The sequence below is a fragment of the Mustela lutreola genome, chromosome 5 (genome assembly GCF_030435805.1).
Source record: "Mustela lutreola isolate mMusLut2 chromosome 5, mMusLut2.pri, whole genome shotgun sequence".
NCBI classification, from domain to species: Eukaryota; Metazoa; Chordata; class Mammalia; order Carnivora; family Mustelidae; genus Mustela; species Mustela lutreola.
In genome coordinates this window covers 70482261-70497159 of record NC_081294.1, presented here as the reverse complement: position 1 = coordinate 70497159, position 14899 = coordinate 70482261, and the positions used below count along the sequence as shown (strand labels likewise).

Genomic DNA, 14899 nt, shown 5'->3' with positions numbered 1-14899 from the left:
CTGGTATTTTAGGGCATGCTTTCCAGCTTTTCAGGTCTGGATTAGAGTGCCATAGGTCATCACTATTAATTAGTTTTGTGACTCTAAGCAAATGGCTTTACCTCTCTGAGTTTTGCATTCCTCGCCTATAAAATAGAGATATAAATGCTGCCTCACTTGTAGGGTTGCAACAAGCATTAAATAAGGGAGCATGTATTAAGCCCCATGCATATTCCTAAACCCATTAAGAACCAACCAGTCCCCCTGCCCTGCCTTGGTCCCCCACACCAAACAACACCCACAGCCAACATTACTCATGGGCGCTACACACCTTTCCAGAGTTGCTGAGGTGTCCCTGGGGGAAATCCATAGACCTGGGGCAGACCTGTTGATAGGGTGCAGTACAGCTCAGAGACCTGAGTCCTCAGGAAGTCCCTTGCCCAGGGCTTGGGAGTTGAGCATGAGGGAGTAGGCACCAGTGAGACTGGCTGTTCTGCCATCTCCCAAAGGCCCAGGATCCCCCTCTATCTCTTGCTGCTTCACCCCATGCCTAAGTGGGACTTAATGGGAAGGGGGGCACCTCATATGATATTCTTGAGTGTCTCATGGCAGCAGCCAGAACTGGGTTAGGGGGTCATGGATGCTCTCCATGTGGGGCAGAGCTTTGGACTGCAGCCAGGAATGACCACCCTGAGGAACTCCTCCCTTCCTGTCCTCTCCCTCCAGTCTGTTGTCTACTGCCATGGGGGACGCGTCGGCTTCTTTCAGGGAGACATCCGTCTCCTCTCAGATGACATGAAGGCTCTGCACCCCACCATTTTCCCTGTGGTTCCTAGATTGCTGAACCGGATGTATGACAAGGTAAGTCCCCTAGGGAGTCTCTGACCAGACTGAGGTGCTATGTATCTGCTTGTCTGGACAGAGTCTGGAGCCCCCGGCGAGCTTGCCATGCTGCCTCCCTCAGGTCCTCCCTTATGCCGCCTCCCCTTTTAAATTCCTTTGCTCTCACCTTCCTTCTCCTCTTTTCTTCCAATTCTCTAACACCTTGTTTAAGGAGATTTTTTTCTTCAGGAATTTCTGTCCCCACAGTGTGACCAGGTGCTGGTTAGCCTTTAGCTGGGTGTCACACATCCACTGATCTCCTGCAGAGGCAACATGGAGCATGGCTTCTCTGTTGGTCAGGCTGGGGCGGGGGTGTGCAGTGGTGTCTGTCTAGAGGTAGTGCACACAGGCCTGACAGCTGTCTTCCAACTTCTGTTCCTCAGATCTTCAGCCAGGCAGACACACCATTAAAGCGCTGGCTCTTGGAGTTTGCAGCAAAACGTAAACAAGCTGAGGTCCGGAGCGGAATCATCAGGAATGATAGTATCTGGGACGAACTCTTCTTTAATAAGATTCAGGTAAGAAAATGAACAAGTGGCCTTAGAGTAGAATTTGACAAGCTCATTCCAGTGGCCTGTAATCTTTTATAAATAACTCATTTGCCCATGAAATCAAAACTTAAGCTACCACAGAAATATTAAAGGACTCATTTTTATTATTTGGGTGTGTGTGATATTTGCCAAAAGGCAACCAGCAAGAAGGACTCCTGGACATCAGGTCCCTTGGCCTCCACAAGCATTGGGGTGCCTTTGCCCTCAGGCGCTCCTGTGGCCTTAAGTTTCTCTTGCTCCTCCCTTTAGCCTTGGCCATGCTGGCTTTCCAGCAGCACTAGGTTCTAGCCATGAGGCCAAGAATCTTCCTTTCCCCTCCTATTTCCTAATCCTTCAACCTCTCCTAGACTGAGTGGATCATAAATTACTCACTTCTGTATTCCCACATAAATTTTCAAGCTCTGCATTACCCAAGGAATTTGTAGCTAATTAGTAGCAGTACTTTTTTTTTACTACTCTATTTTTAGCTAAGACAATTAATATTTAAACTCTCTTGGCTCAACTTACAGAAACAAAGTGCTTAAAGAATCCAGTTGTCCTCAGCTGTGCATAGTAAAATAGAGCAGCACATGGAATCAATTTATAAATGAGAGAAGACTATGCCATTACCATGGGAGTGGGAAGAAATTGTCCTAAGTAATTGTTTTGGCTGCATGCAACTGATGGGAGAGTGAGGGAAGAGTGGTGTATTTTAAGGGAAAGCCAAAAGTATGGAATAGCACACTTACCTCCAAAGACGCAGAGAAGTTGACCATATTGTGGGTCAAATTGAAAAACTGATTGGGTTGACTCATTTGAAAGGAGAAGGGACTTCTTCAGCCTTAGGCTATCTCTTTTATCCCTCCCCTATGGCCAGGTAGGGTCCAACTCTTGAGTGGTGACCCTGGATGAGACCCCCGCGGGCTAGATGCCATCTCTGGCAGCACAAACTTTGGCAGGTTCTTGTCTCTTCCCATAGGCCAGTCTTGGTGGTTGTGTGCGGATGATCGTCACTGGAGCAGCCCCCGCGTCCCCAACGGTGCTGGGATTCCTCCGGGCAGCTCTAGGGTGCCAGGTACAGCCTTTCTTTCCACCGCTTTCCCTAGAGTCAATGGGACCTGTGTCAGGGCAGAGGAGGAAACCCACTGCACTCTCTACTGGAGAGGAAAAGATCCTCGGGGCAGGATTTTAGTGGGACAAAGGCTCCCTCCTCTGAGGATGAAATAGGTTGAGAGTCAGTGAAAGCCAAGATTATCTTGTCACATTCTGCGACATCTAGGCGTACCCACTCTGGGAAGAGGGGTCCATTAAACTGTATGGGTCATCATTGTGCTAGAGAACCCATCCCATACCTGTGCCAGCATCTCTGCATTCTCCATTCTGCAAAATATCTCCCCACCCACAAAAGGAGCACTAGAGAGGGTGATGCAAGCCCACTGCTGTTTTGTTATTTGATTCAACAGGTTTTGTCATCTCTTAAAATACTCATTCCTTCATTTATCTATTCGGTTAATATTTATTAAGTTCCTGCATCTGCAGGGCTGTGACTCATGTATTTTGTGTAAAGTAGGCACAACTGTTTCATAAATGTCCATGCTTAAGTTTTTATACTTTAGAAGCCAGTGCTCCCTTCACTATCCTGTTCTGTACCAGCATGGCCTGGGCACTCCTAGGGCAGACTATCTCACATGCTCTATTCCTGCAAACATGTGGGGCTCTGAGGGGGGAAAATATCTTACAGAGTAAAAGTAAAATGCATAGTAGGTTTTAAAGTATTTGTCTCTCATACCTATCATCCAAATGAAAAATAAAGTCAGTAGTTGAAAATAGGTCAGAAATCTTCACCCCAAATCACATAACTTTATCTCCTAAGTGTCTGCAGTATAAAAATAGCACCTCTTCTAAGCCAAGGAGCTACGCCTGTTGTTTTCACCTGGAGTAGCCTACCTCCCCTCCTACTGCCCCCAGCATGGAACAGCCAGATGTTCAGTGGGAGGTTAGCTGGCTGAAAAGGGCAATCAGTCAGCTGTAGTAACATGTAACTTACAACGTGGTTTTGTTTTTCATTTGAAGGTTTATGAAGGTTACGGCCAAACTGAGTGTACAGCTGGGTGTACCTTCACTACACCCGGGGACTGGACCTCAGGTAGGATGGAGTGGAGATGTGGGAATGATTCATGGGGTACCACTGATCTAAAACGTCTTTATGGAAAACAAATTTATGGGTCATTTAGGAAAAAGAGGACAGAAAAAGAAGAAAAACACTGATGGTGGTTATGTCTGGGTTGTAGCACAATGGATAGTGTTCTCTTTGCTACATATTTTTGTGATTTTCAAATATGTTTTGTCTTTTCCCATTTCTTTCATGGGTACCTAGAAGTCATATATATATAAAGAAGCGGTAGATCACAGACTGTAGTTCCAGGTGGAACTATCAGTAAACATCAGTAAACAACATCAGTAAATGTCAGTATGTTGGATTTTGTGGGTTAGAACCTAATATTTTAGAATGAAGGAAGCAGGGTGTGAATTAGGTATGATTTAGGAAAGAAGGGAAAGTTCATAGTGACCAGAGCACTATTTCTTAAACCATTTCTGAGACCCTTTGGGACCTGGGGTCTCCTGTGATGTTAATGTCTAGAAGGCAACAGCATCCTCCAGAAGAAGCAGCTCCTTTCCATGCCTTCATTCTGAAGAGACTCCTCTTTCAGAGCAAGGAGGGTGCAGTAGGTAGCCCATGTATTTATTGCCTACCACAGAATTTAAACCAGACACCAGAAGAATCTGAAAAACACTGAGCAAAAGAATCCTTCAGGATACCAACTTCCTATGTCAGCCAGGGGCCATTCTTTCAGTGCAGGTTTACTCAGCTACACACTAGAAAATTCAGGGTGATACACATGGAAAAGAGAGACGCACAGTAGTGCCATGCTCTTTTCAGAACACCTTGAGGCAGTCAGCTGAAACATGATAGGTGTGTTCCATATTGAAGTCATATTTGACCACATCAAGGACAGAAGCATTTTTGTCTGAGTTTTATCTCTTAAAAGTCTAGGTGAATAAAGTCTATCTTGTGTATAGATTCTTTGCTGTCTCTACCCCTGGAAAACTTACTGTAAGGACTGTTCTTCCAAAACCCTGGATCAGTAACTTTTCTCTTATTCTGTCATCATATTTACTGATCACTCACATGTATCCCCTTCTTTCTGGACACTCTCTTTCCTCCTAATGGCATCCTCTATATTTTCCTATGTAAGATTTTTGAGATTTTGCCTTTTTAAGTCGTCCTTACCACAAAAACTTGCCAAGGCTATTCAGTATAAGAGGATAGATATCTTTAGACAATATTGTAAAAGTTGGCAGCCTCTTTAAAAGAGAAACCAGACTGTTGCAACCTGTTTTCATCTACATGGTGCACTTTTCTTTCAGGACCTTGGCCAGCACCCACTCAAACCCCCCTCCACCTTGCCAGGGTATTGTGCTAACAACCATAATTACTAGAAAAATGACTTCCATGTAATTGTGCAGTTGGAGTATATATGAGCAAGAACATTTGAAGTCTTATTTTTCAGGGAAGAATGATCTCATCGTTGTCTTCTATTCCTTTGTTACTCTAAGTGTATTATGTGGACCAGAAGCACCAGCGTCCCTTGGGTGTCCGTGAGACTTGGAGGCTTTCAGGGCTCATCAAAATCTAAATTTTAAAAACATTTCTGGATGGTTTGCGCATGCATCATAGTCTGCTGACTGGTGGAAAAGTAATGATGACAGTTCCAAAACCAGGGGTCTGACAATGGGGGGAAATGTTTAATATGGGCCCTATTGGAAAAATACTGATGGTATGGTTGATGTGGGTAGAAGGCCCCCTATAGACCCTGTGCAGGTTGGTACTGGGCCAGGTGTGCCTGTTTAGCTTTTTAAAGAATCAGATGTAAAACAAAGGCCCAGCAGAGGTTGGCCTGTTTTTTCCCCAGAATTTTTTTTGATCATCAGTGCTTACCTGTGACAAATGCCCGTTTTAAGGTGTATTGCTCTCCTGTAATTCCCCACTTCAACACTGAAGGGATTTTTATGTGGCCCAGAGCATCTTCAGTGCTGAAATTGATCTAGACACTGACAAATGCCATATTGCTTTGGTGTTCTAGGGCATGTAGGGGCACCTCTCCCCTGCAATCATATCAAGCTCATCGATGTCGAGGAACTGAACTATTGGACCTCCAAAGGAGAGGGAGAGGTAAAGTTAGGACCTTAGCCATTTATGTCTCTGCATGCCACATACTGTAAGTAAAAGAAAAACAATGGAATTGTTTTATTTTCACCCTCCCTATAAAGTCACTTTAAATTACTGATTAATTTCACTCTACTGAATTCAGCATTTCCTCTCTTGCTTATGAAGCAACCGGCCCCCAAGGTTGGGACCAGGCTGGTCTAAATCAAGACTTGAAATTCGCAAACTTGGGGTACCTGAGTGGCTCAGTGGGTTAAGCTGCTGCCTTTGGCTCAGGTCATGATCTCAGGGTCCTGGGATCGAGTCCCGCATCGGGCTCTCTGCTCGGTGGGGAGCCTGCTTCCTCCTCTCTCTTTCTCTGCCTGCCTCTGCCTACTTGTGATCTCTCTCTGTCAAATAAATAAATAAAATCTTTTAAAAAAAATCCTTCGAAATTCGCAAACTTTTGCGGCACCTGGGTAGCTCAGTCAGTTAAGCATCCAACTCCTGATTGTGGCTCAGGTCTTATTCTCAATCTGAGATTGAGCACTCAGCAGGGTGTCTGCTTGAGATTCTCTCTCTACCTCTTAATCTCCATGCCCCCCCCCACTCATGCTCTCTCTCTAAAATAAATAAATCTTAAAACAAAAAATGAAATTCCTAAACTTAAAAAAAAAAATCCATTTTTTTCTTCTAACTGACATGGCCTGCTTCTATGTATGTGTCCCAGCAGAAGCCATACCCTTGCAACTAGACCAGAAGAAGGGGATAGAGCTGGCCTATACTTTTTCACTCCATGGGAGCAGATGACCCCATCATGTCACAGAGAGCTCAAATCTCCAGTGGAATCAGGCATCCCTCAGTATCTGAGGAGACCCTTTCAGTGTCACAAAGCAGCACTTACTGAAGGGAGGGAGGGCAGGAGGCCTGAGAGTAGGGTAGGGGACCAGGACAGGGAAGAAACATGGCCAGGACAGAACATACTGTTGGAGAGAAGCAGAAGACTGTTCAGTCTGCTGGTGGCCATTCCTATACTCTGTCTCCATCCCTACTGTTTCCACAGCAAATTTCTGGAAGGATAGGATACATTCTCCTACACAAGCCTCCTGACAGCCCCACATCGGGGTTCCTCATGCTGTGGGCTAACAGAAACCTGGTGTTTGTCCCTACAGATATGCGTGAGAGGACCAAATGTGTTCAAAGGTTACTTGAAAGATCCAGACAGGACAAAGGAAGCCCTGGACAGCGATGGCTGGCTGCACACTGGGGACATTGGGAAGTGGCTGCCGGTGCGTAAGTTTCCAGTCACCACATGCTCACGGTTGGAGGGTGTATATTCCAACTCACTTCTGAAGCAAAATTCTTCTCCATATCTTCCCTGATAATTAGCCATTTAGAAACAACTGCAGGGTGGGGGGAGGGCGGGGATAAGGAGGTTCTTCCTTATCTTGCCCCCAGAGCTTTCTTGTCTGTCCATCCTTCTGATAAAGGTGATAGAGATCTTTATAGGAGGGCACAGCTGGAGTTTGAGACCACTCCATACCTTATCTCTTTCCTGTCAGTGCTGTGGAATCTGACCAGTGGGGTACAAGGGGCCGGAAGCTCATAGCTCTGGGGGGTCTGAGAAAGGCAGGGCCTAGGGACCCACAGACATTGGCACCTGGCTAGAGGTGGCACTGAGCAGTGGGAAAAGTTGGAGCCAGGTAGAAGGGTGTCCGAGTTCCTTTGGCTCTGCCAGCAGTTGCTCTGAGATTGAAGCCCAAAGCCTCATCCCTCTCTGGGGCTCCTTGTTGACTTTCTTGTGGAGTAAGAGAAGAAAGCTATGTGATATTCTTTGGCTGCGGCCCCTGACTTTTAACCAGACCTGGTTATTGTGCCTCACTCAGTCATTTGTAAAATGGGGGCTAATATCACTGATTACCTCTATGGTGGTTTTGAGGAATAAAAGAAGTTACACCTGTAAAGCGGTTGACACAATGCCTGGCACACAGGATATGCTTAGATTAAAAACTATGACCAGAAAACGGCTTTGTTGCTGGAACAGAGATCCCCTGGCCTGATACAGCCCACCTCAGGAATGTCTCCTGTGTCTTTGTGAAGTTGCTAAGGTTTAGGGTAGACGCTGTAAAATGTAGTGTTTCTCAGGCATGTGAATGGTGCTGAACCGTCTGGTGGCTCTGTAGGCTGGTGAGCTGATTCACCCTGGCCTTGAATCTGTGTCCTTTCCTGAGAAGCCCTTTTCCACAGCAGACACAGATGCACCCCACAGTGTGTGCCCAGGGCCAGGGACTCTGCTCAGGAGAGAGATGCCAGTATGGTGTGTAATGTGATGGGCATAAGTGAAGGGTCACGGGAGAGGCAGGGGAGGACGGGCGCCTATGGGAGTCTCAGGATGTGAGTCCTGTTCCAAGGAGAGAGGAGAGGGTGGAGAGGATGGTCAGGGTAGGAGTGATAGCACATGCTAAGTAGAGAGACACGAGAGATGTGAGGAAGGCGGTTCTCCCTGAGGCCCCCTAGGTGTGGAGGGGAGAGGCTGGGGAAGCAACAGGACCTGCTGGCTGGCAGAGCGTGCATCGTTCCCTCTGCTGAGGAAGCCTAGGCTCAGAGCCCCTCACTTGCACAGGCACTGTCCAAGCCCCAGCACTTCATTTTATATCATTTTTCTTAAAGAGGGAGGGCCTCAAAATTGGTAAAAGCTTGAAGTTCCACAGAACCCTGATTCTAGTACTAATTCCCAGTAAGTTGGATGCAACCACCCACCTTGCAGGATGTTAGGAGAAGCAAGTAAAGTAATTCATGTGGAGACCTAGAGCCGCGTATACACTAGGAGCCCAGGACAGTGGACAGGCAGTCTGTAGGTGTCCATTTCTTTAAATTATTAATCTTTTGAAAGAGTATTACGTAGATTAAGGACAAAGTACAAACTTCTGATCCAGAAAGACCTAATTCAAATCCTGGTTCCCCTGCGTCCTAGCTGTGTGGCTTTTGAGAAATCAGCCAAATTCTCTAATCTTCATTTTCCTCATCTGTGGAATGAGGTGACGATGCCCCACTTAGGGGGTACCATGAGGGTCAAAGAAGCCAGTGTACAGAAAGCACCTAAGGTGCAGCCTGGCTTTTGAATGAAACAGGGCCTGCTCATTTTTCCTTTCTGGAGACTTTGCTCTGCTTTAGCCAATTAAACAGATGGAGGGGGGACAGAGGATATGCAGAAATCCAGTCAGGAAGGGGTTTTGATGGGTGAAGGAGGTGGGTGTGGGAGGGATTTGTGCTTGAGGACAACGAGCCTGATGGCCAGCAGTTCTAGGAGAGGCAAACAGAGAGGCCATCTCCAAGTATGGGGCTTGGAGGGAGGGACAGGCATGAGGAGGACAATGATGGGCTTCCTACTGTGTCCTGCAGGGCGAACAGTCTGGTTTCTGAAGCCTCCTGAGTGTTAGGTCCTGGGTTTGGAATTCGGTGAAGAGGTTTGGCTGGACACTTAGGCAGTTGTGGGAGTGGCCAATGAAGAAACAAATGGCAGTTATTTCAAGGAGTGTTGTCAGTGAAGGTGAAGAAAGTACAACATTCAAGGGTTGAGCCAAAGGAAGGAGATACACCAGTTCCCCTGAGAAACTCAGAAAGGTCAGAGGGAGTTAGGGAAGTCTGTGGCCAGGAGCACAAGTACTCATTGCTCAAGGGGTGGCCTGCCTGCTGCCGAGGTCCTGGAGAGGTGACAACTCTGCATACCATCTGGTCTGTCAGGAAGAGTCCCCGGGGGACCTCTGCCAAGGTTTGCTGTTTGCTGAGGGATGGAGAGGCCACTTTTTGGGAGCAGAGGCAGTAGCTGGGCAGAAAGGCCTAAGCATCATTCAAGGGAGTGAATTTGAAGATGGTGGTGAGAAAAGAGGCAGCTTGGGTGAGAGGGGAAGGTAGGCAGGCCTTCTGAGGAGGAGGACACCCGTTTGCTGGGCATGAGGGTGGGGAGTGGGAGGCGGGGTAAGTGCTGAGGGGAAAGGACAGTGGGCACTCAGTGTCTTAGCAGATTTCGTTTGTGGTTTGTGTTGGCCCTCTCTAGCCACAAGGGGGCTGTGTAATGGCAGAGGCCTCAGGCGGAGGCCCAGATCCAGTGGGGTTTGCAGGGGGGGACAAGGCAGGGGTGAGGGGCTATGGCACTGATGAGTGAGGGGTTTAGATTCAAGAATGCTATCTTTTCCTGAAGCAGTTTGTCCAATTCCACAGGCAGGGACTCTTAAAGTTATTGATCGGAAGAAGCACATATTTAAACTTGCTCAGGGAGAGTATGTGGCGCCTGAGAAGATTGAGAACATCTATATCCGGAGTGAGCCTGTGGCACAAATCTATGTCCACGGGGACAGCTTAAAGGTGAGTCTCCTGTGCTTCAGCCCTCTCACGCATACTGGGCCTGCTAAAAAATCTGGAGTTATTTGGGAATAACTTCCTGAGTATTTGGTATTTGGCTGTTGTAATAAACATTGTTTTCCAATCAGACACTGATATTCTGCATATTAGATTGTGAGAGAAAATTCCTTTTGAAGGAGAAATCTCACTTGTAGAGTTTGATAAACTGTGATTAGGTGAAAAAGTTGCTTGAAGTAGTGGTAATGAACATTCCCACTGCTTTTAACTTGGGCTCCACCTACTTCCAAGAGGGATATTGAGATAAGATGCTAAAGCCAGATTCAGGGTTTCTTCTGCTCTTTAATCTTAAAAATGCAGATGAGGTCTACAGATAAATGGATACAGTATTGCAAATAATAGTACTGTTTCTAATATAGCTCTCCCTCTCTGTATATATGGCTAATATGTTAAGATAGTTAGGATTAAATTATTAGGGAGGATTTATATTTATTCTGCTTTCAACATCATTTAGACTCAGAAAGGTTACTGTGAATGTATTTTGTGCTGTCATTGGATTCATTAGGCAAATTCTGCTTTTTTTTTTTTTTTTTAAAGATTTTATTTATTTATTTGAAGGACAGAGATCACAAGTAGGCAGAGATGCAGGCAGAAAGAGAGAGAGATAGGGAAGCAGGCTTCCTGCGGAGCAGGGAGCCCGATGCGGGGCTCGATCCCAGGACCCTGAGATCATGACCCGAGCCGAAGGCAGCAGCCCAAACCACTGAGCCACCCAGGCGCCCCGCAAATTCTGCTTTTAACATCATTTAGACTCAGAAAGGTTACTGTGAATGTATTTTGTGCTGTCATTGGATTCATTAGGCAAATATTATTAAATTATTTTAAAGAAAATCCTTTCAAAGCTTAAAATGGAGTTCTTCATGAATGGGGGCCATATTAATAAAACAATTTCCAAATGATTTGGGAAACCTTGAGAAATATATGTGTTTGGGTTCATAGAATTGTTTGACTGACATCTTAAAGGTGTACTCATGGGATTGGCATGAGAATTAAACTTTACTGATTCTTAATATCCTTAAGTTTACCCTTTATTAATTCTTGTTAACAAAGTTAAGGAAATATGTCAGAAAATAAACAGTCAAGAATGTGTGCCATATTGGTGGAAATGTTTCATAACATAAGCATATACTTATTTTTAGAAGAAGGTGGAATCTGAGAATAACAGGAGATTATTTTTAATGCTGGACCACAAATAACCACTTGGAAAGCTTTTGTCTTGACTATGTTTTCCTTTGGTTGGGATTGCAGGCCTTTTTGGTGGGTATTGTCGTGCCTGACCCTGAAGTCATGCCCTGTTGGGCCCAGAAGAGAGGAATTGAAGGGTCATACGCAGAGCTCTGTGCAAATAAGGTCTGTACCTTGGTTGCTGGACCTTCCGATGCTACTGGGTAACAGGAAGGCAGAAACGCAGTAGACCAGTGGAATTTGAACCTATAGGGACATTTCTAACTTTATTTTATAAGTGGTAGAAATCTTAAACCAGAGGTTTGTCTTTTTGTTACTGTGGTTGGAGGAATGCAGATTTCTTCTTAGAAAGTTTGATAGACTATTGAACTATTGGAGAAAGATGTCACAGAAAGCTTGTCCAGCCCTGCTGTCTGGCAGCTCGAAGTTGGGTCTAGAGAGGGAGGGAGGTAGCTGACCCAAGGCTGCACAGCTGACACTGCTGGTTAGAGCAGTGTCAGGTGTGAGTATCGGCCTTCTGACTCACTGGCCTTGCTCTTTCCAAATGTGAAGTGGCTTTTGTATGTACTGGACTCAGACAGTCATGGAGCTGACTAAAAAAATAAATAAATAAACTCCTTTCTTCCTGCTTAGAGCTTTAGCCATTGCCATCTGCCCAAAACTTCTCAGGCACGGGTAGAGTCCTCTGGAAGAGATTGCTGTTCTGGCTCAACATCACCTCGTCCAGGCACATGGTCCATGTTCAGCAGCACCCATGGTCCCGAGCACTCCCACTGGATCCTGGGCCCTTCTGGGAGAGACAGGGTTCCTGGGACTCACCGGGCTGACCAGAGAACCACTTTAAAAAATGGAGTGGTCCCTTAGCCTGTTCCTGGTCACTCATTTGGTCATGCCTGGCACTTGCTTGCCTGATGAGAGGTGGTGACTGGGTGCCGCCTGGGAGTGTCAGCCCCAGAAGAGAGGGGCAGAGGTGGAGGTTGGTCGTACTTTGCTGAAGACTCACTGTTTCCTCTACCTCCATTTTGAAGTGTGTTTTTGCCTTGTCATTTTTTTCTCTATGGTCCAATTCAGGAGCTGAAAAAAGCCATTTTGGAAGATATGGTGAGGTTAGGAAAACAGAGTGGACTCCATTCATTCGAACAGGTAAATATTACCTTCCCCATACTTGTTACAACCCTTCATGCAATGCTGAAAATTAAACTCAGCCATGGTGACCCTGACCTAGATTCTCCACCCCCGTATGCTGCTGCCGTAAGACAGGCTGTGTACTGACAAGACCCCTGAAGTCCTGTTCCAAGCCAACTTTGTAGCAGCCTTCGTTCTGCACTAAAATAGGTCATATGTCAAGTGAGACCGTGCTTGCTGTCCTCATAATCACAGACGTTCCTAACGCTGAAATATTACCTTGCTGTCACATAGCAGAGCATGTGTGCACATGGTTGGTCTGTCTCCAGCCTGACTGCAGTACTCAAGACCAGAGTCCTCTCTTATTTTTATTTTTATGGGGACTGTCTTCTTGGCTGCAGCAGACAAGATGACTTGCTAGGACATCGGAAAGGTCATGTTCCTCGGGCCAGTGATCTCTCCGCCCCGCGTGTCTACCACAAAGAGGAAGAAACACAGAATGTGTTAGGAGATGACACAGCAAGTGGTCCTCTCAGACCCTTTCTCTTTGCAAGTTTGGGGTTCTTACTGTAACTGAGTTCAGAAGTGCCCTTGATCCTACTTATCTACACCATTTATACATCCCCTTTAGTCAAAAATTCAAAAAGAAAAATTATTCAAATAGAGAAATAGACACACTCTGATTTTTAAAAAAATTTCCTGCCTGTCTTTAACATAATCGTTTGTAATAAAATTGTGTTTCTCCAGTAGGGCTCCCAAATATAGTGTTAGTGTTAAGGATCTGCAGGGTTTATGAGAATTTTAAATTTTGTATGTTTATTTTGATGATAACCTAAAAACATTTTTAAACCAGTTTCAAATGTAAAAACTCTTATTGCAGGTACTTGTGATTAGAAACCACGTCCACAGAGTCAGACTTTAATTTCTTAAGTTTCAAACTGATGGAATCTAAACACAGTTTCAGAATTATTTTCCTTGAAATAGATCTTTATATGAATCTAGTTTGAGAAACAGGGCTTTACCCTCATCTGTCCGCATCTAAGGCAAAAAAAAAAAAAAAAAAAAAAAAAAAGGCTTGGATGAATTAAATCTTCATTTTAAAAAATTTTATAAAGTCAGAGGGAGGGCGCCTGGGTGGCTCAGTGGGTTGGGCCGCTGCCTTCGGCTCAGGTCATGATCTCAGAGTCCTGGAATCGAGTCCCGCATTGGGCTCTCTGCTCGGCGGAGAGCCTGCTTCCCTCTCTCTCTCTGCCTGCTTCTCTATCTACTTGTGATTTCTCTCTGTCAAATAAATAAATAAAATCTTTAAAAAAAAAAAAAAGTCAGAGGGATTCAGTCAAGTTATATTTCTCTTTCTAAATGAAAGTTCATTTCTGGCATCATTATTTAAATTTCTAAATTTGCTAGAACTGATTTCATTGCCCTTCCATTAATGGTTTCTATGTGACTGGATCACATGATGACGTAGAGCAGGGAACACAGATGGGTGGTCCAAGACCCCTTTGTTCTGGGCCTGGGTCTTCCTCTGAATGGAGAGCTACAGGGGCTCTGAGGGCATTGCTGAAGCTGATTGGTTCCTGCCACTACCTTGCGATTCCCGAGGCTGGCACGCCCCCTGCTGGGTTTGGGCAGCATAACCTGCCCCAGCACATGGAGAATCTTAGCATTTCCATGCTAAGCAAAAGACCACCCATGACCTCTAAAGATTACCCTGAAAGGGGACCTTTGGTGAAGTTTCGGGTGTTAACCATTGCTCAGATTAGACCCTTACTGCGAGGAGAGGTAGTCTTTTTTTTTTTTTTTTTTAAGATTTTATTTATTAATTTGACAGAGAGATCAGAAGTAGGCAGAGAGGCAGGCAGAGAGAGAGAAGCAGCAGGCTCCCTGCTGAGCAGAGCCTGATGCAGGGATGCAGGGCTCCATTCCAGGACCCTGAGATCAGGACCTGAGCCGAAGGCAGAGGCTTAACCCACCCAGGCAACCTGAGAAGAGAGATATTCTTGTCTTCCCATACCACTTAAGTAGTTTCTGTTCTTAATCTGACTTCACCATGGTAACCTCAAATACAGGGAAGTCATGTGGGGATCCCAAAGATCCCAAAGACCTGAGCTTTATCGCCAAGGGTGTCACCACTTCATTTTCTCTGTTCTCCTTTTCCTTTTTGTTGGTCTGTGCATCCTGTACCAACAAGCAGCGCATGCCCTCAGCCGACCACTGGAGAGTGAAAACCGGGCCTCCTGCCCGAGGATGGTGTGCTCCCAGTTGTGTTCCAGAGATCAATATAAATCATTTAAGTTAACCCACAGTCCACTGTCAGCTTGTCCTTTTCCCTTTTCCTCAAAAATGAGTCATCATTTAAGGTTTAATACTAGTTTTTTTTTAAACCACACAAACACAAATAGATATACAAGCCTACAAGGCTTAAATCATTCACCAAAAGCTATAAGAGTTCAGGCTCACTGGGCAGGGTTGATCTGAATTAACATTTGAATTAGATAAAAAATTAATGTAATTTAATTTCCGGAAACAGACAATTTCTTAGAATGAGGCCAATCATTATTTCTTTATGGAG

General features: G+C 45.4%; 1 protein-coding gene across 6 annotated transcripts in view; it reads left to right on the top strand.

The window, feature by feature from the left end:
- ACSL6 (acyl-CoA synthetase long chain family member 6) overlaps nucleotides 1-14899 on the top strand; it is a 60012-nt gene that overhangs the window by 36340 nt on the left and 8773 nt on the right. For 5 of the 6 annotated variants that reach the window (XM_059174504.1, XM_059174503.1, XM_059174506.1 and 2 more), the window contains 9 exons: nucleotides 706-840; nucleotides 1245-1379; nucleotides 2371-2466; nucleotides 3465-3537; nucleotides 5537-5625; nucleotides 6771-6887; nucleotides 9820-9963; nucleotides 11266-11367; nucleotides 12274-12345. In XM_059174504.1, the coding sequence (XP_059030487.1) occupies nucleotides 706-840; nucleotides 1245-1379; nucleotides 2371-2466; nucleotides 3465-3537; nucleotides 5537-5625; nucleotides 6771-6887; nucleotides 9820-9963; nucleotides 11266-11367; nucleotides 12274-12345 (963 nt within the window). Of the gene's footprint in view, nucleotides 1-705; nucleotides 841-1244; nucleotides 1380-2370; nucleotides 2467-3464; nucleotides 3538-5536; nucleotides 5626-6770; nucleotides 6888-9819; nucleotides 9964-11265; nucleotides 11372-12273; nucleotides 12346-14899 lie in introns of all 6 variants that reach the window. The other variant, XM_059174508.1, reaches the window with a different exon arrangement.